Below are 22345 nucleotides of genomic sequence, written 5' to 3' on the forward strand. Positions count from 1 at the left end.
CCCTCCCCACCATGGAGGGAATCTCCAAGATGTGGTGCCTCAAGAAGGTGGCATCCATCATTAAGGGCCCTCACCATCCGGGACATGACCCCTTCCCATTACTACCATCGGGGAGGAGGTACAGGAGCCTGAAGACCCACACTTAATAATTCAGAAATAGCTTCTTCCCCTCCACCATCAGATTCCTGAATGGTCCATGAACCCATGACACTACCCCATTATTCCTTTTTTTTGCACTGTTTATTTATTTTTGTAATTTATCGTAATTTTATGTCTTTGAACTGTACTGCTGCTGCAAAACAACAAATTTCACATCATATAAGTCAGTGATAATAAATCTGATTCTGAATCAGTTGCTTAATTCTTCCAAATGTTCATCTGGCCTTTCTAATCATACTTCTGTCAAATTGCCCAACAATTTCTGTCAGAGTTTTAAAAGATAAAATGCCAGAGTACTATTTTGCAAGCGCCAAAGTTCATTTCAGCATTCGACGATTAAATGTGCGCCTGAATCCCCAGCTAAGGTACTAGGTTGGAATGGCCAATGTTCTGTGCACAGTGTCGTTGTTGTTGTTAGATAGATTTCCCTGAGCAGCACAATCCTTATCCATTTATAACCAGCTCCTCATCGTCACTCTGCTCATCTCACCAGCCAACAACTTCCAGCTAAAGGAGATGAGCTCCCTAGTTCCACACCACGGTGATTCTTTCTCTTTCAAGGCATTTTCAACTTGGAAGAAAGACTTGCATTTGTAAAGCGCCTTTCACAACCTCAGGACAGCCCAACATGGTTCACAGTCAATTAAGTCCTTTGCAAAATATAATCATTATTGTGATGCATGGAAACAGGTATCCAGTTTTGGCAGAGCATGCTCCTACAAACAGCAGTGTTGTAATAACCAGATAGTTGGCAGCATTGTTTATTGAATAAAATCATTGTCAAGGTATGAGAAACCATTCGGCCTATTAAGTCTATGCAGGGTCAGAAGTCTGTTTGAGTTCAGCATGTAATCTTGTGAAAATGCTGTCTGCGGATGAGGTATTAAACTGAGATCATGTCTCCATGCTGAGGTAGAAAAATGTGCCAGTCAAAAAAAATGGATTATCTGGTCACTTTCCTCATTGCTGTTTGTGAGATCTTGCTGTGCATACATCAGACTGCTGTCTTTCCTGTGCAATACCTAATTGCCTGCAAAGTGCTTTGGGATTTTCTTAAAGTAGGAAAGGCTCAAAATAAATGAATCACAAATGAAGGAGATTAACTCCAGAAAATCAATAGGACACTCAACAATCATCAGTCCGTCATCTTCCGACCCTTCCCTGCTTTGTAATCCACATACATCCTACTTGCATTGGATGGTATGGAGGAGATTGCTGTCTGTGGGAGAGGTTGCGACTCCACACCAGATACCAGCACTGCAGAACAACCTTCGGATTCAAATTCACAATTCCGGAAGGTTGTGAGAAAATTATGGGAGGCTGGGAGATTTTGCAACTGGATCACATTTACAAGAAGCATCATTCTTCAGCAAAAGATACATTTTGATGTGTTACAGAATAAACTGTGGATTCCAGTATTAACTGTACATGGTGTAGCATTTCAATCCAAAGACTAAACTTGGAATATCACAAAGGAGGTGATTAAGTATTTGCCATTTGCCAAATGCCTTCAGACACAGTTATCATCTGACTTGATGCTAATCGCTCCTGGATGTGAACCAGGCCAGATACTGGAAGGATGGCTTTGTTTCAATCTCATGTGACTGTATCTTCTGCCTCTCAAATCTTACTAGTCAAAATAATTTCTCTCGTCCCTGGTGTGATTCTGCACAGTTTACATAAGGAGGACAATCATAGTACAATATTCACTGCAAACACATCTCATCAGTTCTTTATGAGAACTGGTAGGGAGCTAGGAGGAAAGCAATGGACCAACAGGATAGGCCTTTCACAAGCTAGCACAGGTACAATGGGATAAGTGGCCTCCTTCCGTGCTGTTTGAGATTGGAACTACAGTTCTGGAATCAGCTGCTGGACAAGTGTAGTTGGGTTGTAGGGAAAATGTTTGTGTTGGTAGTTGTGGAAGGGTCTGTGCCAGGGAAGGTCACACTTCCGAGGTAATTTTTGGAGGGAGGGTCCTGGGCACACCATGCCAAGCCTCTGTCTTGTAGTTATTTGCCACCAGAAAGCAGATGGGGAAAAGGGGTGTCCAGAGGATTTCTTCCCTCTGAAAATCATCGCCCATTCTGCATTCCTTGCAGAAGAAATCCCAAAGTAGAGCTCACTGGAAAATAGTAAGTACTCAGCTGGTCATGCAACATTTCACACCCCAGCAGAACTGCCGACCTGATGCAAAGTTAACGCCACTTCACTCCCCACAGTTGCTGCCTGACACACTTAGAATTTAAAGCATTGTCCATTTTATTTCAGGTTTCCAGTATCTGCCGTATGTCACTTTCAGACTCTCTGCAAAATCCTGCTTAAAGCCAGAGCAGGAAACCTCAATGACATCAATGGGGCAGGGATTCTGCAGCACAACGAACATGCCTGATGTCAATGACCTGACGACAAGACTCAAAAAGGAGTCATTAAGAGGAAGTTGCTTTGATGCCCAGTTCTTCCGACACTCACCCCAGCCTCCCATCACTCTTTCTTTCCCCCCCTCCACCCACTCCGTCTGCCCCCTCACCCACACCCTCCTCCCACTGGATCCCCCCCTGCCCTCCCCACCTCCTTCATTTGGTTCCATGCTCCACCTTCCTCTCCTATCAGATCCCATCATCTGCAGCCCCTTTCCCTCCATAGATTTCCCTCCATTGACGCTACCTGACCCGCTGAGTTCCTCCAGCATCTTGTGTGTTGCTTTGGTGACTTCCTGTTCCTACTGAATCCATCTTGCCCTTGCCAAGGAATATGGAACATAGCTGAGTATGCCATTTGTGGATCTGTGGGTAGTGTCCGTGCCTCAGAGTTAGAGCCTTTGAGTTCATTCCCACTTCAGAGACTTGAAAACAAAATCTGGGAAGATGCTTCAGCATAGCACCGAGGGTTGGAGCTGAACGTTGGAGGAATGAAATGTTCACCGAGGGCTGAACGTTGGAGGAATGAAATGTTGAAGTAAGGTCCTGTCTGCCTTTTCAGGTGGATGTAACAGATCCTGTGGCACTCATTCTGAGAAACATTGAGGAGTTATTTCCAGTGCTCTGTCTGATGCTCACCCCATAAGTCCAAGTGCATCCACGTGACTTTGCTGGATGTGCTATGTACAGAGTCACACAGCATGGACACAGGGTCTTCAACCCACCAAGTCCATGCCGACCACCAAGTACTTATCTGTGCTAATCCCATTTACCAGCACTTGGTCTGTCGCCTACTATACCTTGGAGATTCAAGTTCTCATCCAGGTGCTTCTAAATGAGAGTATCTGCCTCCACCAATACCATGATCTCAGGCAGTGTGTCCCTCTGGGTGAAAAAATTCTTCCTCAGATCTCCTCCAAACCTCACCTAAGACCTATGTCCTCTGTTATTAGACTCTCTTGTCACTGGAGAGAAAGTTTCTTTGGAGTGCGATGCCAATGGCTGTTTGAAGGATGTTGGGGCCTGAACCTAGGGAGCACAAATGGTGTGTGGGGAGGAGGATGCTGGAGAGCAGGTGGATGGAAAATAAGGGACTGAGGTCCCAATACAGGAAAGAGAGAGAGAGCTTAGTGATATGGTGTCATGACAACAATCTTTCCCTCGATGTCAGCAAAACAAAAGAGCTGGTCATTGACTTCAGGAAAGTGGGCGGTATACATGCACCTGTCTACATCAATGGTGCTGAGGTTGAGAGGGTTGAGAGCTTCAATTTCCTGGGAGTGAAAATCACCAGTAGCCTGTCCTGGTCCAACCACGTAGACGCCACAACCAAGAAAGCTCACCAGTGTCTCTACTTCCTCAGGAGGCTAAAGAAATTTGGCATGTCCCTTTTGACACTCACCAACTTTTATCGATGCACAATAGAAAGCATCCTATCTGGATACATCATGGCTTGATATGGCAACTGCTCTGCCCAGTACTGCAAGAAGCTGCAGAGAGTTGTGGACACAGCCCAGTGCGTCACAGAAACCAGCCTCCCCTCCATAGACTCTGTCTTTACCTCTCGCTGCCTTGGTGAAGCAGCCAGCATAATCAAAGACCCCAGCCACCCGGGTCATTCTCTCTTCTCTGCTCTCCCATCAGGCAGAAGATACAGGAGCCTGAGAGCACATACAACCAGGCTCAAGGATAGCCTCTATCGCACTGTGATAAGACTATTGAACAGTTTCCTTTTACATTGAGATGGACTCTTGGCCTCACAATTTACCTTGTTGTGACCTTGCACCTTATTGTCTATCTGCAATGCACTTCCCTGTAGCTGCGACACTTAACTCTGCAATCGGTTATTGTTTTCTTTACCTGTACTACCTCAATGTACTCTGTACTAACTCAATGTATCTGCACTGTGTAATGAATTGATCTGTACAAACAGTTTGCAAGACAAGTTTTTCACTGTACCTCGGTACAAGTGACAATAATAAACCAATACCAATAAGGTCCCAATCCAACATTGCAATGGGAAGACCCAAATACGCTTAAGACCATAAGCTACAGGAACAGAATTAGGCCATTCAGCCTATCGAGTCTGCTCCACTATTCAATCATGGCTGATTTTTTTTTCTCAACCCCATTCTCCTGCCTTTTCCCTGTAACCCTCAATTCCCTTACCAATCAAGAACCTATCAACCTCTACCTTAACTCGTTGCAAGCTGCTGTCTGCAGATCCAATGACTTGGCCTCCACGGCCCTGCATAGCAACGAACTCCACAGATTCACCACCCTCTGGCTGAAGAAATTCCTCCTCATTTCAGTTATAAAGGGACACCCCTTTATCCTGAGGCTGTGCCCTCAGATCCCAGACTCTCCTACTAATGGAAACATCCTCTCCACATCCACTCCTTCCAGGCCTTTCAATATTCGGTAGATTTCAATGAGATCCCCCTCATCCTTCTGAACTCCACCGAGTACAGGCCCAGACTCAGCAAATGTTCCTTATATGTTAAACCTTTTATTTCTGGGATCATTCTTGTGAACCTCCTCTGGACTCTCTCCAGGGCCAACACATCTTTCCTTAGGTATTGGGCTCAAAATTGCTCCCAATTTTGTGGACACCTTTGTCTAAGTTCCCCACAATTCTCCAATAGGAGTGTTGCACAGGAATGACATCTCACATAGAAATAGCACAAGGATGACTCATCCCCAGAAGTGCAAGGTTGGATCTGGCTGAAGTGAAGTGATTTGGAAATGGCTGCCGTTCGTGGTTCACCTAGGGAATAAAGATTGTGTAACGCTAAAAGAAAGGACTTTGCAAATAAATTTCTAGACCACCGTGTCTTAGTCATTGTCACATAACCTTGTAGGTTTGCAATGTGAAAACTAGCTGCTATATTTCAACAGTGACCACACTTCAAAAATACTTCACTGGTTATAAAGCACTTTAACGACAGTCTCAAAGGCATGTGTAAAACATGGAATATAAATCTATCACTTTTTCACTTTGAGAGTTTATTTTGCAATAACCAAAAGTGACACAGCCTGAACAAGCAATTTCATTGACAAAATTGACTGCATGATAACAAACACTGATATTGTTTTATTGTTAAATCATATACATTATGAACAGGCAATTCTGAATTGTAAAATTAAGATAATTCTGTTATCTAAATTGCTTCTGGCTTGCTGTTAAATCAAGCCTGAGTTCATTAGATGCTTATCCCATTCCCCGAAATGTACCCAGATATTCCGACGGTGTAGAATTAGCTATCCCACTCAAATAATCTTTCCCAGTAAATCAGACAGAGAAAGTAAGCTGACTTCCAATAGAAGACATTATTTTGGTATCCTGATTCATAAATACAGACAACCTTCCCCTCGACGACTCCCAGAATAACTGGAGACTCACTGTCGAGGATTTCAAAGATTATCTTTTGATTTTAATTTTGTCTCAAGATAATTGTTGTTGACTGCACTGAGTAGTTATTCAATTCCCTCCTGCACAAGGTCACTCAATGACTTGCTGGCACCCAACAAGTCAACACAATAATGCTTTGGTTGGGATAACAAGGTAGAAGATACAGCTACAGTGTCACAAAAGAGGAAGTTATTGGGTGTAAACAACTTAACAATCAAGGCAGATTTTGCCCCTGCCCACCACTCCAACTTGGAATTAACCCTTACAGCGTGTCGATTTCAACTTGATAAACGTTCCAAACTTCGGAAATATTGGAGTCCTCTAAAGTTCAAATGTAGACCTGAAATGGAAGGGCAGATGCTGCCAGGTTTCACTACTTTGAAGTCCGATCTTTGGCACGACAGGAATTTTATCGCTAAGGTTCCTATAGGAAACAGCTAGCGGCCTCCTGCACACGTTTCCAGTGACGCCACTTGCTGCCAATGTCCCCCGCTGCTCACTACTTACAAAGAACGCAGAGCATTACAGCACAGGAACGGGCCCTTCTGCCCACAATGTCTGTGCCAACCATGATGCCAATTTAACCACATCTGCCTACATGTGGCCGATATCCCTCCATTCCCGGCCTGTTCATACATCTGTCTAAATGCCTCTTGAATGTTGCAATTGAATCTGCTTCCACCACCTCCCCTGGCAGCACGTTCCAGCCACCCACCACTTTCTATGTAAAAATACTTGCCCCGCACATCTCCTTTACACTTTCGAGTACAGAGAGTGTGCAGTGCTGGTCTGAGGAAACAGATGAGCTTCTACGCAACTGCTTTGAGTCAGTGGACTGGTCCATGTTCAAAGACTCAGCTGTCAGCCTAGATGAGCACATCACCACCATCACGGACTTTATCAGCAAGTGTGTTGAGGACTGTGTACCAAAGAGGACAATACGGGTGTTCCCAAACCGGAAACCATGGATGAACCGAGAGATCCACTCCCTACTGAAGTCGAGGACAGCTGCACACAAATCTGGTGATCCTGACCTGTACAGGAAATCGAGATATGACCTTTGAAAAGCTATCAGGAATGCTAAGAGACAACACTGGTTCAAAATAGAGTCCCAGACCAGCCATCAGTTGTGGCAGGGCTTATATGCTATAACGGGTTACAAAACGAAGACGGGCTGCATAGTTAACAACAGCACATCCCTTCCTGATAAGCTTAACGCATTCTATACGCATTTTGAATAGAAGGGAAGTGGATTGTCACCACCCACCCTGACAGCCTCCAATCAATTAAACCCATGGTCACCATTGAGGATGTAAGATCAGTCTTCTGGAGACTGAACCTGAGGAAAGCATCTGGCCCAGATGGTGTCCCTGGCCGAGTGCTCAGACCTTGTGCTGATCAGCTGGCAGGAGTATTTACAGACATATTTAATCTCTCCCTCCTTCAATCTCAAATTCCCACCTGTTTTAGGAAGACCACTATCATCCCGGTACCGAAGAAAAGCAAGGTAACATGCCTTAATGACTACCGACCAGTGGCTCTGACATCCACCATCATGAAGTGCTTTCAGAGGTTGGTCATGGCACACATCAACTCCAGCCTCCCAGACAACCTCGACACACTGCAATTCGCCTATCGCCGAAACAGGTTTACAGTGGACGCCATCTCCCTGGCCCGACACTCAGCTCTGGAGCATCTGGACAGTAAGTTAGACTATTGCTTATTGACTACAGCTCTGCCTTCAATACTATAATTCCAAGCAAACTCATCACCAGACTCCGAGACCTGGGACACAACACCTCCCTCTGCAACTGGATCCTTGACTTTCTGACCAACAGACCACAATCAGTGAGGATAGGCAGCAACACCCCCAGCACGATTATTCTCAACACTGGTGCCCCACAAGGCTGCGTCCTCAGCCCTCTAACCTATTCCCTATATACTCATGACTGTGTGGCCAAATTCTGCTCTAACTCCATCTACAAGTTTGCAGATGATACCACAATTGTAGGCTGTATCTCAAATAACGATGAGTTGGAGTACAGGAAGGAGATAGAGAGCTGAGTGGAATGGTGTCATGACAACAACCTTTCCCTCAATGTCAGCAAAACAAAAGAGCTGGTCATTGACTTCAGGAAAGGGGGCGGTGTACATGCACCTATCTACATCAATGGTGCTGAGGTCAAGAGGGTGAGAGCTTCAAATTCCTGGGATTGAACATCACCAATAGCCTGTCCTGGTCAAATCACGTAGAAGCCACAGCAAAGAAAGCTCACCAGTGCCTCTACTTCCTCAGGAGGCTAAAGAAATTCAGTATGTCCCCTTTGACACTCACCAGCTTTTATTGATGCACAATAGAAAGCATCCTATCTGGATGCATCATGGCTTGGTATGGCAACTACTCTGCCCAGGACCGCAAGAAACTGCAGAGAGTTGTGAACACAGCCCAGCGCGTCGCGGAAACCAGCCTCCCCTCCTTGGACTCTGTCTTATCCTCTCGCTGCCCTGGTGAAGCAGTCAGAATAATCAAAGACCCCACCCACCTGGGTCATTCTCTCTTCTCTCCTCTCCCATCACGCAGAAGTTACAGGAGCCTGAAGGCACATACCACCAGGCTCAAGGACAGTTTCTATCCCACTGTGATAAGACTATTGAACGGTGCCCTTATACGATGAGATACTCTTGACTTCATAATCTACCTTGTTGTGATAATGTACCTTATTGTCCACCTGCAATGCACTTCCTTGTAGCTGTGACACTTTACTCTGTACTGTTATTGTTTTTACCTGTACTACATCAATGCACTCTGTACTAACTCAATGTAACTGCATTATGTAATGAATTGACCTGTACGATCGGTTATGCAAGACAAATTTTTCACTGTACCTCAGTACAAGTGACAATAATAAACCAATACCAATACTCTCTCATCTTAAATCTGTGCCCTCTAATATTTGACATTCCCATCCTGGGAAAAAGACAGACTGTCTACCTGTCAATGCCTCTCACAATTTTATATTCCTCGTCTGTCCAGCACAGGTTGGGTAAGATAGAGCAGAAGGTGGGGACTGCTGTCTGAGCACTGCCCATGTCAGAGAGTGGTGGGTTCAAGTCCTGCTCCAGACACATGAGCACATAACCTCAGCTGGCACTCCAGTTTCGGGAATGGAACATGAAGTGCAGGCTGGGCTTGGGAAAATCGCCAGGAAGGGGGCAGCTATTTTAGTCTCTGCAATAGTTCTGCCCCCTTTATTGGCTCAGGTCTCATTGGACCCAGGCCACACTTCACGTTCAACCCCCAACACCACCTATTCCAGCTCTACTGTCACAATTACCTGTTACGACTGTATAGCTCCTAACATTCTCCTGTTGCCGCTGGCCTTCCACAAATTGGAGCAGTCCGTGAGCGGTGACGAGGCCTCAGCTGGTGGAGGTGAAGCCCACCTATGGACCACCCTGATGGCTTCTGACAGCTCAAGCTGTTAATGGCCTTTTCCAATGTCTCTAGATGTCCGTGATGATGAGTTACTTGACAAATGTTTACATAATTAAAAATAAAACAATCAAATCTATTTTTTTAAAGAATATTTGTAACCAGAATTAATTATGAACTATCAAGATTACTGAAATAAACTGAAAAACAAGTCACCTGCCTTTTGAGTGAATTTCAGCGACTTCAGTCAGATGAATGGGGCTATGCTGAATGCACTAACTAGTGTGAAGTTGAAGGGCCAAATATCAAATGTGTCTGGCACGTCAACTCAAGATAGTGCGGAAGTTCCCTGGATTCGGTGGGAGTCCAAGGGCAGAGTGAGAGGTCAGGAGTGCCAGCATCAAACCTTCTGTGGGGTTGGTACTTCTTTTCTGCAGTGCGCAGGGTATCTGGAACGCACTGGTGTGTGCACCTCACCCAGCTGGTGGCTTCCTACAGAACTACTTGTGGTCAGCGTAATCCAGCCCAATATATTCATTACAGCCTTGGTCCAAGAACTGGTCAATGAGCTGAATTCCAGAGGTGTGCTGAGAGTGACTGTCCTTGACATCAAGGCAGCAGTTGACTGAATGTGGCATCAAGGGGAAAACACTTAGTGGTCGGAGCCATACTCAGACATATTCTCAAACATCTTTCTTTGAGAGATGTTTGTGGATTTTGAGGTTTATCAATGCATCCCCAGGACATCAGTGCACTTATAGAGTCATACAGCATGAAAACAGGCCCTTCGGCCCAACTGGTCCATGCTGGCCAAGATGCCCCATCCAAGCTAGTCCCATTTGCCAGCATTTGGCCCATAACCTTCTCAACCTTTCCAATCCATGTACTTGTCCACTTCTTCAGGGCAGTGTCCTAGACCCAATCATCTTCAGTTATTTCGTCTTTGACCTTCTTTTCAACATAAGGTCAGATGTAGGTAGGTTCGCTGATGACTGCAAAATGTTCAATTCCATTCACAATTCCTCAGCAAACATAGTTGCCCATGTTATTCAAGAGGCTTTTAGATAGGCACATGAATATGTAGAGAATGGAGGGATATGGATCACGTGCAAACAGAAGGGATTAATTTAATTTGGCACAGACATTGTGGGCCGAAGGGCCTGTTCCTATGCTTTACTGTTCTCTGTTCTCAGACCAGTCTGGGTATGTCCTGAGTCCTCCATACATAGCTCTTGGTTTTGACCACAATATGGGAATGATTAGTCGGAACAAATGTGTGTGAAATACCTTCCACAACACAATACTCATAGGTTCATCTGAGCTTTAGCTTGCAACGGAACAAAAAGTTGCTGGTTGATCAAATGTCCTCCATTCTCTGTATCCAACACCAATATTCCTATAACCTCAGCAGAAAGATACGCTCCTTTCAATGAATAAGAATGTGTAAAGTTTCAGAATTCTAATTTCCTGAGAAATATAACACATAAGTAGCCTTTGGTATGATTTTTGGATGGAGTCTGTTCCATCCAAGTACAGGAAACAGGAACGGAAGTTGGACCTCAAGTTTGCATCTATATTCAATAAGATCATGTTTGATCTGAACTTGGCCTCACTTCCACTTTTTTGTTATTTATCTACTTCCTGCCTGTCCCCCACACCTTTGATTCCCCTATCTACTCAAAATCGGTCTAACTTGGCCTTTGACATATTCCACGACTCCGTCTCCACATCCCTCTGAGGGACAGGTTTCCAAAGACTCATGACCTTCTGAGAGAAAAAAATTCCTCCTCATCTCCAAATGGAACGACAATGGCTTTTCCTGAGACTCTGACCCCTGATCACAGATTTCCAAACAAAGGGAAACACGTTCTCAGCATCCTTCCTGGCAACCCCCTTTGAATCTCACAGGTCCCAAAATCACCTCTCATTCTTCTCAACGTCAATGAGCATTGGCCCAAGCTCCTGAACCTTTCCTCCAAAGGTAACCTCCTCACCCCAAGGATCAACCTAGCCTCCAATTGAACTATATCAACCCCCGCCCTTTCATTATCAATTCACACTGGCTACGAACCAACCACGCACAAGCCTTTCAAGGCCATTAAAGAGCCAGGCCTTCAAGAGGAGGTTGTCTTTCTTGCCATGACATGGCAAGGATGGCCACATCTCCAACAGACAGTTGCGGACACAGCTTAGCACATCACGGAAACCAGCCTCCCCTCCATGGACTCTGTCTGTACTTCCCGCAGCCTTGGTAAAGCAGCCAACATAATCAGAGACCCCACCCACCCTGGACATTCTCTCTTCTCCCCCCGTCTTATCAGGCAGAAGATATAAAAGCCTGAAAGCACGAACCACGAGGCTCAAGGACAGCTTCTATCCTGTTGTTATATGACTATTGAATGGTTCCTTACAACAAGATGGACTCTTGACCTCACAATCTACCTCGTTATGACCTTGCACCTTATTGTCTACCTGCACTGCACTTCCTCTGTAACTGTGGCAGTTTACTCTGAATTCTGTTGTGTTTTACCTTGTACTACCTCACCGCATTGTGTAAATAATTGATCAGTCTGAACAGTATGCAAGACAACCTTTTCATTGTACCTCGTACGTGACAATAATAAACCAATTCAAATTGCAATTCCAAATCCACAGCTTTAGATATTTTACCTCGTCAGATCATCATCAGTACAAGAGCTGGGCAGTCATGTTACAGCTCTACGAGACGTTGGTAAGGCCACATTTGGTGTACTACGCACAGTTCTGGTCACCCTGCTATTGGAGGGATATCATTAAACTGGAGAGGGCACAAAAAAGGATGTTACCAAGACAGGAGAGCGGGCTATAAGGAGAGACCGGATAGTCTCGGACCTTTCCCCTGGAGCAAGGGAGGCTGAGGGATGACCTTATAGAGGTTCTTAAGATCATGAGGGGCAGAGATGGGGAGAATAGCCAAAGTCTTTTCCCCAGGGTAGGGAAGCCTAAGACTAGAGGGCATGGGTTTAAAATGAGAGGGGAGATATTTAGAAGGAAGCTTTTTCACACAGAGAGTGGTGGGTATATGGAAAGAGCTGCCAGAGGAAGCTGTACAGGCGGGTACAATTACAATATTTTAAAGGCATTTTGACAGTTGCATGGATAGAGAGACTTGGGCCAAACGCAGGCAAATAGGATGAGCTCAGTTAGGCAACTTGGTCAGCATGGACAATTTGGGCTGAGGGACCCGCTTCCGCACTGTGTAGCTCTATATGACTCTATCCCTAAACATAGACTGAAGGAAAGTCCTGGAATTTTTCTTGATTCTTGATCCAGCAGATGGTCGATGATGACCCCAGGAGTGTGCTGGGTCTAAAGGTTGTAATAAGTTAGGAAACAGAAATGAAAGTGAGGCAGAATAAATTGACGACTGCGGAGGCGTGCAGAAGATGAACCTGTGTCCACAGAGAAGGCAAGAAAAGGTTTGCCCAAAATGTGGTTGCTGGGGAAGTATCCCTGGAAATCCCTGGAAAGGAAACAATCGTCAGGATTGAAGTTCTTAGCCAACAAAAGGAAGAAAAATAGTCAAGGCAACAGTCAACCTGCCAACATTTATCTAATCTGGCCAGGCCACAAGCTAGTCCTCGGTTACATGCAAGTGACTAACATCTTAAGGTGGGCCCAGCCACTTGAAAATAACTGAGGAGAGATGGCACAGAGGCCCAGGTGACAGAGGGACCTTGAGGTCAAGGTGTTGACCACGGAGGAACCATCTCCAGATCCTCCCATCATGGTCACTCTTGTTATGTATGGATGAGAAGGATATCCTCATTTGTTCCAGGAGGTGCATTGTCTCTGGGCAGTAATCCATTTTTCCACTGCTGTTTTGTTGTCATAACATTTGAACTGCTTTGAAAATAAATTACAATACTATCATGTTTAACCTTTGTTTCCTACGTGTTGCTGTCACTTCTTGAGCTTTCAGGGAATTATCTAGCATGGAGCATTCCATGTAACTCGCTGAAAAAACTTGTGAAGAAGATTATATGAAAATCTCACTTGCTGGCTGGAGGGACAAGGTTCTGGTTTTCCAATAACCTATTTGTGTAGTAACAACAGAACATGCTGGAAATACTCAGCAGGTCAGGCTGTGTGTGTGAGAGAGGAACAGAGTCAGGGTTTCATCCTCGACTTGAAACGTTAACTCTGTTTCTCTCTCCATTGATGCCGCCTGGCCTACTGAGTATTTCCAGCATCGTTTCTTTGTTATTTCAAATTTCCAACATTTGTAGTTTTTCTGCTTTTCAACCTTCATGAAAAATGTTGATCCTGATTTTACTCCTAAATGACCTGGCTCTTATTTTAAAGTTACGTAATTCTTCCAATGCTGAATCCTCCTGCCACCAATTAGAGGAATTAGATTCATAGAGCATCGAGCATAGAACATTATACAGCACAATGCAGGCCCTTCGGCCCACGATGTTGTGCTGACATTTTATCCTGCACTAAGATCTATCTAACCCTTCCCTCCCACATAGACCCCCATTTCTCTATCATTCATGTGTCTATCTAAGAGTTTCTTCCCTAATGTATCTGCCCCCACAACCTCTGCCAGCAGTGCGTTCCATGCACCCACCACTCTCTGTGTAAAAAACTTACCTCTGACATCCCCCTTATACCTTCCTCCAGTCACTTTAAAATTATGCCCCCTCGTGTTAGCCATTTTTGCCCTGGGGAAAATGTCTCTGACTTTCCACTGACTTATCGTCTTGTAGTTCCCTACACCTGTCCTAACACATCCCTTTAATGTTTACGTCACTGAAATAATAGCCACATGGATGGAGTTATCCCTTTTGACTTGATTTGGTTAATTTGCACTGTGCCCTCATCAAGGCTAGAGTATACCTGCTTCGGTGCAATGCCCAGAACTGGACACTGCATCCAAGATTGCTGGGGTGGGGTTCTGAATTCAGATCAGTCCAAAATTCCTCTGTAACATTGGGATGAATGTCAAGTCTGGTTGGCATTCCTGAAACCAATAAATTCTTTACACATTCAATCCTGGACTGGATTGGAAGTCCAATCCGATCAATATCAGCGGCACGGTAGCATAGCGGTTAGCGCGACACTATTACAGTGCCAGCAATCGGGATTCGATTCCCGTCGCTGTCTGTAAGGAGTTTGTACGTTCTCCCGTGTCTGCGTGGGTTTCCTCCGGGTGCTCCAGTTTCCTCCCACATTGCAAAAAGACGTACGGGTAGGTTAATTTGGGTTTAAGATGGGCGGCGTGGACTCGTTGGGCCGGAAGGGCCTGTTACCACGCTGTAAATAAAAAAAATACTGAGCTCACGTACTCTTGGCTGGTGGTACCATAGCATACCTGTAGAACTCTGCTGCAGGATTCACATTGAGCTCAGTGATGGAGCAGTGTCATCCTGAAGTGATCTGCTAGATGCGCTTCGCACCTGTCCCTTCATCCTTACATTAGTGAATGGCTGATGTAAGCAGCATAACCCCTTTCATTTGGATGCAGTTGCCAGCTTTGAGTAAGGCAGTTCATTTATTTTACTCCATCATAAAGATTTTATTTAAATTCCTGCATTAACCAATTCACTGATCTTTAATTTTTTATTATTTAAGCCTATTAAAAATGTTTATTGATCATAAAACCCCTAAAGATAGTTCAGAGGCCTTTGAGAGCGATGAACGGTCAAAAGGCTGCCAGTGTATTGGGTGGGCAAGATCTCAGGTTATGCCACCTAACTGCCAGTGGCAACCGCTCTCGGGTACAAAGGTTCCGCTTGGTTGGCACTAGATACCTGATCAGGTTAGTACAGGGTGGAGAATTTGTGCAGTGGTTCAGATCCATTAGATGACCCGAAGTATCGGTAGTGACCCAAAGGCATTTCTGATAGGTCAGTCTGAAAAAAATTGTTAATAGATCATACATGATGACTGTTATAGGAAAAACATCATTCAACTGGAAAGAGTACAGAGAAGATTTACAAGGACGCTGTCAGGACTTGAAGGCCTGAGTTATAGGGAGAGGTTGGACAGGCTAGGAGTTTATTCCTTGATTGAGGTGTGACCTTATAGAGGTGTATAAAATCATGAGGGATATAGATAGGGTCAACGTGCATAGCCTTTCCTGCCGGGTAGGGGGAACAAAAAAACTAGAGGGCATAAGTTAAAGGTGAGAGGGGAAGGATTTAAAAGGGACCTGAGGGGCAACTTCTTCATGCAGAAGGAGGTGCTTGTATGGAACGAGCTGCCAGAGGGAGTGGTTGAGGCAGGTACAATAACAACATTTAAAAGAACATAGAACACTACAGCACAGTACAGGCCCTTCAGCCCACAACGTTGTGCCGACATTTTATCCTGCTCTAAGACCTATCTAACCCTTCCCTCCCACATAACCCCCTATTTTCCTATCATTCATGTGTCTATCTAAGAGTCTCTTAAATGTCCCTAATGCATCTGCCCCCACAACCTCTGTTGGCAGTGCACCCACCACTCTCTGTGTAAAAAACTTACCCCTGACATCCCCCTTATACCTTCTTCCAATTACCTTAAAATTATGTCCCCTCGTGTTGGCCATTATCGCCCTGGGAAAAAGTCTCTGATTGTCCACTCGATCTATACCTCTTATCATCTTGTACACCTTTGGCTGTACATTTGGATAAGTACATGGATAGAAGGGGTTTAGAGAGATATGGGCCAAACTCAGGTAAATGGGACTAGCTTGGTGGGCACCATGGTCAGCATGGACAAGTTGGGCCAAAGGGCCTGTTTCCATGCTGTTTCCATCTATGACTCTATGTCAATGCACACCACTACATTGCAATAAAACACCACCTTCATATCATATTAAAGTGAACAGTCTTCCATAAAGCATCAGTGATGCCAATGAGACTTTCACTGTTAATTCTGTCCACATCTAATGGCACTTTTCACGTTTAAAGTTTGGTTTCTTCTTGGTGTGACGGCCTGTGACACAAGGAGCCTTGAAGAGCTGCACGTGGTTGCAGCTTTTGGACACTGGATGGCACTGCAGAGCAGTAATTACTGTTCCTGGGATTTAAAGGGTTAACTTGTGTGGGTGGGCTGCAGAGAATGATCCTGCTGAGGTGTTTAGGACATTGGTAGATCGAAAGGCTCTGATGCAAGGTCACTGAGCTCCACAGATGTTGCCTAACCTTGATCTCCCAATCATGGCCCTTGCACCTTAATTGTCTACCTGCACTGCTATTTCTCTGTATCTGTAACACTAAGTTCTGCATTCTGTTATCACTTTTCTTTTTGTACCACCTCGATGTGTGTGGAACGATCTGTCTGGATGCCTTGCAAACAAAAGCTTTTCACTGCATCCCAGTACATGTGGCGGCACGGTAGCGTAGCGGTTAGTGTAACACTATTACAGTGCCAGCGATTGGGGTTCAATTCCAGCCTCTGTCTGTAAGGAGTTTGTACGTTTTCCCCGTGTTTGCATGGGATTCCTCTGGGTGCTCCGGTTTCCTCCCACATTCCAAAGATGTACGGGTCAGTAGGTTAACATGGGTGTAATTGGGCAGCGTGGGCTCATTGGGCCGGAAGGGCCTGTTACCATGTTGTATAAATAAAGTGCTTAAAGTTTTAAATGTGACAATAATAGACCAATTACCAATTAACTTGCTACTTCCAGCATTTCCTGTTTTTATTTCAGATTTCCATCATCTGCAATTTATTATTTTTCCATTGCGATGAATAATAGTTATAAAGTCAGACTGCAAGGAAACAGGCCCTTCGGCCCAACTGGTCCATGCCAACTAAGATGCCCATCCAAGCCAGTCCCATTTGCCAGTGTTTGGCTCATAACCCTCTAAACCTTTCCTATCCATGTATCTGTCCAACTGTCTTTTAAGTGTTGTTATTGTACCTGCTTCAACCACTTCCTCTGGCAGCTCTTTCTACATACGTATCACCTTTTGTGTAAAAAAAAGTTGCCCTTCAAGTTCCTATTAAATATTTCCCCTCTCACCTTAAACCTATGCCCTCTAGTTCTTGGTTCGCCAACCCTGGGAAAAAGACTGTGTGCATTCACCCAATCTATGCCCCTCATGATTTTATGCACCTCTCTAAGATCAAGTATAATATATTAGGATCATATACAACATGCATCTTTTTAAATTTTCCCTCCAAAATTAGTTTCTAACTTAATGAATTTCACAGGCAGAGCACAACACACTGTCGTTACAATATGGTGTGTTTTAAACGACTCTCTGACGACGGATTTCAAAGCACATGTCCACACTCTCGGATTCTCGTTCAAATCCGCACTGGATATTTATTTGCCCCACCAGTGCTAGATCTACTCTCCCTGCCTTCGCCCTCTGACCACCATTTTCCAGAACCCTGTTTTCATACCACCTCACGGGACAACTGTCTTAAATGTTAGCAATGAACATGACAGTCTTTTGTCTGGTCCCAACACACATGGTGTGGGAGGTCTACTTCAGTGAGGGGGGTGAGTTAGACACCCCGACACACACATTCCCCCACCTTGCAGTCATTCACCCAGGACACTGGGAGAGCCAAGAACAGTGCCCCATCCCACATTCCCATCAAGTCTGGAGCATGACGTAGAATTTTCTACACTATCAAAAAACCAATTCAAGAGGCCCAATTGTTATTAACAAAAACAGAAAATTCTGGAAGCACTGAACAGGTCGGGCGGAGAGAAACAAGTGTTTCAGATCAATGACATTTCAGCAGAACTTTCAGGTTACTGACCTGAAATGTTAACTCTGCTTCTCTCTCCACAGACGTTGCCTGATCTGCTGAGTGTTTCCAGCATTTTTTGTTTTATTTCTGATTTCATGTAGTCTTCTGAGCAAAACTAGATCTTGCCCATTCTGAATAATGAGACTTCCCAGCTGTAACAGTGACTGATCTTACACTGGATCTATTCTTTTATTATAAATGCACCCAGAACCACATTTCCTTGTGTATGAAGTTATGATGTCACTTCAGACAGGGATGTCTCGTTCCTATGGCAGAGAGGGCAAAGGTTTAAAGTGATTGGTTCAAGGATCAGAGGGCAATTGCCCAATACATCAGGGACACATCCCTCCCCACCATCAGGAGTATCTACAGGAGGAGCTGCCTCAAGAAGGCAACATCCATCATCAAAGATCCCCACCATCTGGGCCATGCCATCTTCTCGCAGCTTCCATCGAGCAGGAGGTACAGAAGCCTGAAGTCCCACACCACCAGGTTCAGGAACAGCTACTTCCCTTCAACCATTCGGTTCTTGAACCTACCGGCACAGCCCAAATCACTAAAGTTCAGCAACACTATGACCACTTTGCACTGAAATGGACTTTGTTTTTTTTGTTCTAATTGTGTTTTTTCTGGTAAAAATTGTGTATGATTTATATTTATGTTTTTCTTGTGAATGCTGCTTACGTGATGCTATGTGCCTGTGATGCTGCTGCAAGTAAGTTTTTCATTGCACCTGGGCACACATGTACTTGTGCACGTGACAATAAACTCGACCTTGACTTGAGCAATTGAGAAGATATTTTTCAACCAAAAGGACAGTGAGGTCACAGAGTCACACAGCAAAGAAACAGGCCCTTCGGCCCACCTTGTCCATACTGACCATTGAGCACACATCTATATCATTCCCATTTACCAGCGCTTGATCTATAACCCTTGATGCCTGTAACTGTACAAGGTGTGGGAGCCACTAAGACTGATGAGGTAAAAACCCTCACTACTTTTAGAATGTCTCTGAATGACCATGATGTCCCATAACCCATCAAACTGACAGCTGAGAATTTGTATTTGCCTCAACTGCTCTTTCTTGGACACCACGGACATGATTGGCCAAATGGCCTTCTTCCCTGCCCTTGGCTCCTGCGATGAATGCCAACCTCTACAGTAGCGTCTGCAAGACACAGGCAAGGGACTCACCGTGATAGAGCCGCATGAACTGGGAGTGCAACCTGGAGACAATCAGTGCGTCGGGGAGCTCCCTCAGAAACAGCTTGAGGAGACTGGCAACAGAGCAGACGTCCGCTTCCTGGACGAGGTCAGGCACGGCCCCGCAGTCATAACTCTGCCGCAGTCGGTCCACCACCTTCACATTCCCGTTCACTCGGAAGAGACCTTCTTGTTCCAGTCCTGCCAGAGAGAAGCCACCACAAGTTCTGAGTCATAACAATCAGCGTTTGTCAATCATATTACCATCACCATATTAAATTTATTTTTTAAGCACTTACAGGACAATGGTATCATGGACAAGGCTATGATTTGACATCCATCCTTAACTATCTTTGAACTGAGAGGCATTACCGGGTTATTTCAGAGCGCCATTGAAACGCACAAAATTCTCACAGGGCTCGACAGCGAGGATGCATGAAGGACGTTTTCCCAGGATCGCGTGTCGTGGACGGTGAAAATGCGATTCTTATCTGAAGTGTTGCGTGTGCGTTTCACGGTTGTTAATTAGCGTTATTGCTGTAGCTATATAGTTTGCATAGTTTTTCTTCGACTTTCTGTATTAGTTGTAGTATTTTGACATTGGATGTCCTTTTGTAGTGCTTTTAGTAAATAAACGTTTGTTTAAAAAAGGACATTTCCCCTAAGGGTCACAGTCTCAGAGAAAGGGGTAGGACATTCAGGACTGAGATGAGGAGAAATTTCTTCATTCAGTAGTTGGTGAATCTTTGGAGTTGTCTACCCTGGAAGTCTGTGGAGGTTCAACCACTGGGTTGCAGTCAAGAAAGAGGTGCACATATTTCTGGGTATTGAGGGAATCAAGGGATGAGGGGAAAGTGCAGGAAAGTGGTGCTTGAGGTGGAAAATCAGCCATGATCTGGGTCAATTCTGCTGCAGGCTCGAGAGGTTGATTGGCCCACTCCTGTTTCTATTTCTTATGTTCTTATTTTGTAAACTCGGTGATTTTCTTTTTATTTGCTTTAATCAGGGTGTTGAGTTTCCCGGCTTTTGAAAATCAAAACTAGAAATTGGAAAGATTCTCAAGAACTGTAATGTGTGAAAGACTTGCATTGGTGTAACACCTTGTATACGTTCTTAACCACGTGTGTGGAGTCAGGTGGAAGTCAGATCACGCAAGGCCAACACATCCTGCGTTAGTGAATAGGGTGCATTTTATATCAGTTCTTTTGTTTCATGGTCACCATTACTGACCTGAGACTTCTATTTGATTCATTGAATTAAAGTTTCCCCACAGTGAATGGTAGGGCTCTGAGGTGTGCAGTAGCTCAGAGGGACCTAGGGATACAGGTCCCTAGTTCCTTGAAAGTGGCATCACAGGGAGATAGGGTCATAAAGAGAGCTCTTGGCACTTTGGCCTTCGTAATTCAGGGCACTGAGTACAGGAGTTGGGATGTTATGTTGAAATAGCCCAGACAGGCAGCTCACCACCACCTCCTCATGGGCAATTAGGGATGGACAGTAAATGCTGGCCTTGCCAGTGACATTATCAGCCTGTGAATAGATAGCTTTAAAAATACATAATACTTATTATCTACACTGCATCAGCCAATGAGTTGGAGGTTGGATGGTGCATGGCTCACAATAAACAGTCAACTTACTCAGAAAATAGTGAGTACGTAACGCAGAGGAAACAGAAACTACAGCAAGTTTACGTCACAAAAGCAGAATAATTTCCCCAGAAAAAAATGCAGTGATTGGAGGATCCTTTCATATAAAGTGCACACACAACATCAATCTCTGTCACAACTGGTCACTACAGTTGACTGACAGAGGAATTAACCAATTATCTCCACTCTGAGTGACAAGAGCCTTGCCACTTTGCACAGCTTTAAAGAAAACTTGGAACATTGAAATGCCATATCAGTTGACACTTCTCTCAATCAATGGGCTTTGTTTTTTGTTCTAATTGTGTTCTTTCTTGTAAAAATTGTTTAATTTATGAGTTTTCTTCTGAATGTTGTGTCTGTAATGCTCTGTGCCTGTGATGCTGCTGCAAGTAAGTTTTTCATTGCACCTGTGCACACATGTACTTGTGCAGATGGCAATAAACTCGACTTGGACTTTGTGTTTCCCCTCAGGAAGCACTGTTGTCCACCAGTCCTACCGATTATCAAGAGCGCTTCACAGATGGAAGCTCTGCTTGTTTAATGGGAATAACCACAGGTGGAAGTTGTAATCATTATATACACCTGGAGACTTGCAACATCTTGGTGGGATACAGTAAATGAAATGGCTGTTGTGTTCAGGTCTCTCGTTCACTCTTTAATTGACACATGCTGCTCCCTTCTGAAAATGAAATAGTTGCTAAAATACCAAAGTCAGAGTGATGTACCCTGCTGCATGGTGTAACGTTAAGGGTGCTGCATGAAGGAACATGCCCTGTGCCGAGGACCGTGCGTCTCAACAACATAGGCGATCAGTATTTGTTGACTGATCTGTGTCATTGCCCTGGTAGAGTGGTCCTGGTACCAACCAATGCCCAAATAAGTTTCTTGTCCCAGACTTGTACTTCCTGGCTCTGGAGGTCGGGGTGGGCTAAGGAACCACCCCGGCGAGGTGTCCTGTGAGGTGGGAGTGGGTCCAAGTGATGACTAGTCCTCAAGCGGCATGACCTTTCAACCCACCCTGGGATACCCTGAATTGACATCGAACAGTCTTTAGATGTCTCTGTTGTATGTGGATATTTAAAAATTAACATTGTCATTAAAAAGACAATTCAAAGATTAAATTTAAAGTTCCAGAAAATAATTACAAGTACTAAATTAAACTAATACAGTGCAGGTGCTCCCCAGATTTACAGCAGGGTTCCATTCCTTTGAGCCATTCGTAACTTGAATAGTTTGCAAGTCAGAACTGGGGCCATGAACCAAGTTCCCAGGCAGCAGCCGGCAAATACACCCCGCCGGTCTCCTAAACACTTGTTCGTATGTTCGGGCTGTATTG

The 22345-nt window shown here is 44.7% G+C and overlaps 1 protein-coding gene across 9 annotated transcripts in view; it reads right to left on the reverse strand.

The window, feature by feature from the left end:
• Positions 1–22345, reverse strand: part of fam13a (family with sequence similarity 13 member A) — a 252848-nt gene that overhangs the window by 188465 nt on the left and 42038 nt on the right. For 8 of the 9 annotated variants that reach the window (XM_052009895.1, XM_052009890.1, XM_052009901.1 and 5 more), the window contains one exon: positions 19355–19564. In XM_052009895.1, the coding sequence (XP_051865855.1) occupies positions 19355–19564 (210 nt within the window). Of the gene's footprint in view, positions 1–9326; positions 9487–19354; positions 19565–22345 lie in introns of those variants that run through there. The other variant, XM_052009930.1, reaches the window with a different exon arrangement.

The sequence above is a fragment of the Pristis pectinata genome, chromosome 2 (genome assembly GCF_009764475.1).
Source record: "Pristis pectinata isolate sPriPec2 chromosome 2, sPriPec2.1.pri, whole genome shotgun sequence".
Taxonomy (NCBI): Eukaryota; Metazoa; Chordata; class Chondrichthyes; order Rhinopristiformes; family Pristidae; genus Pristis; species Pristis pectinata.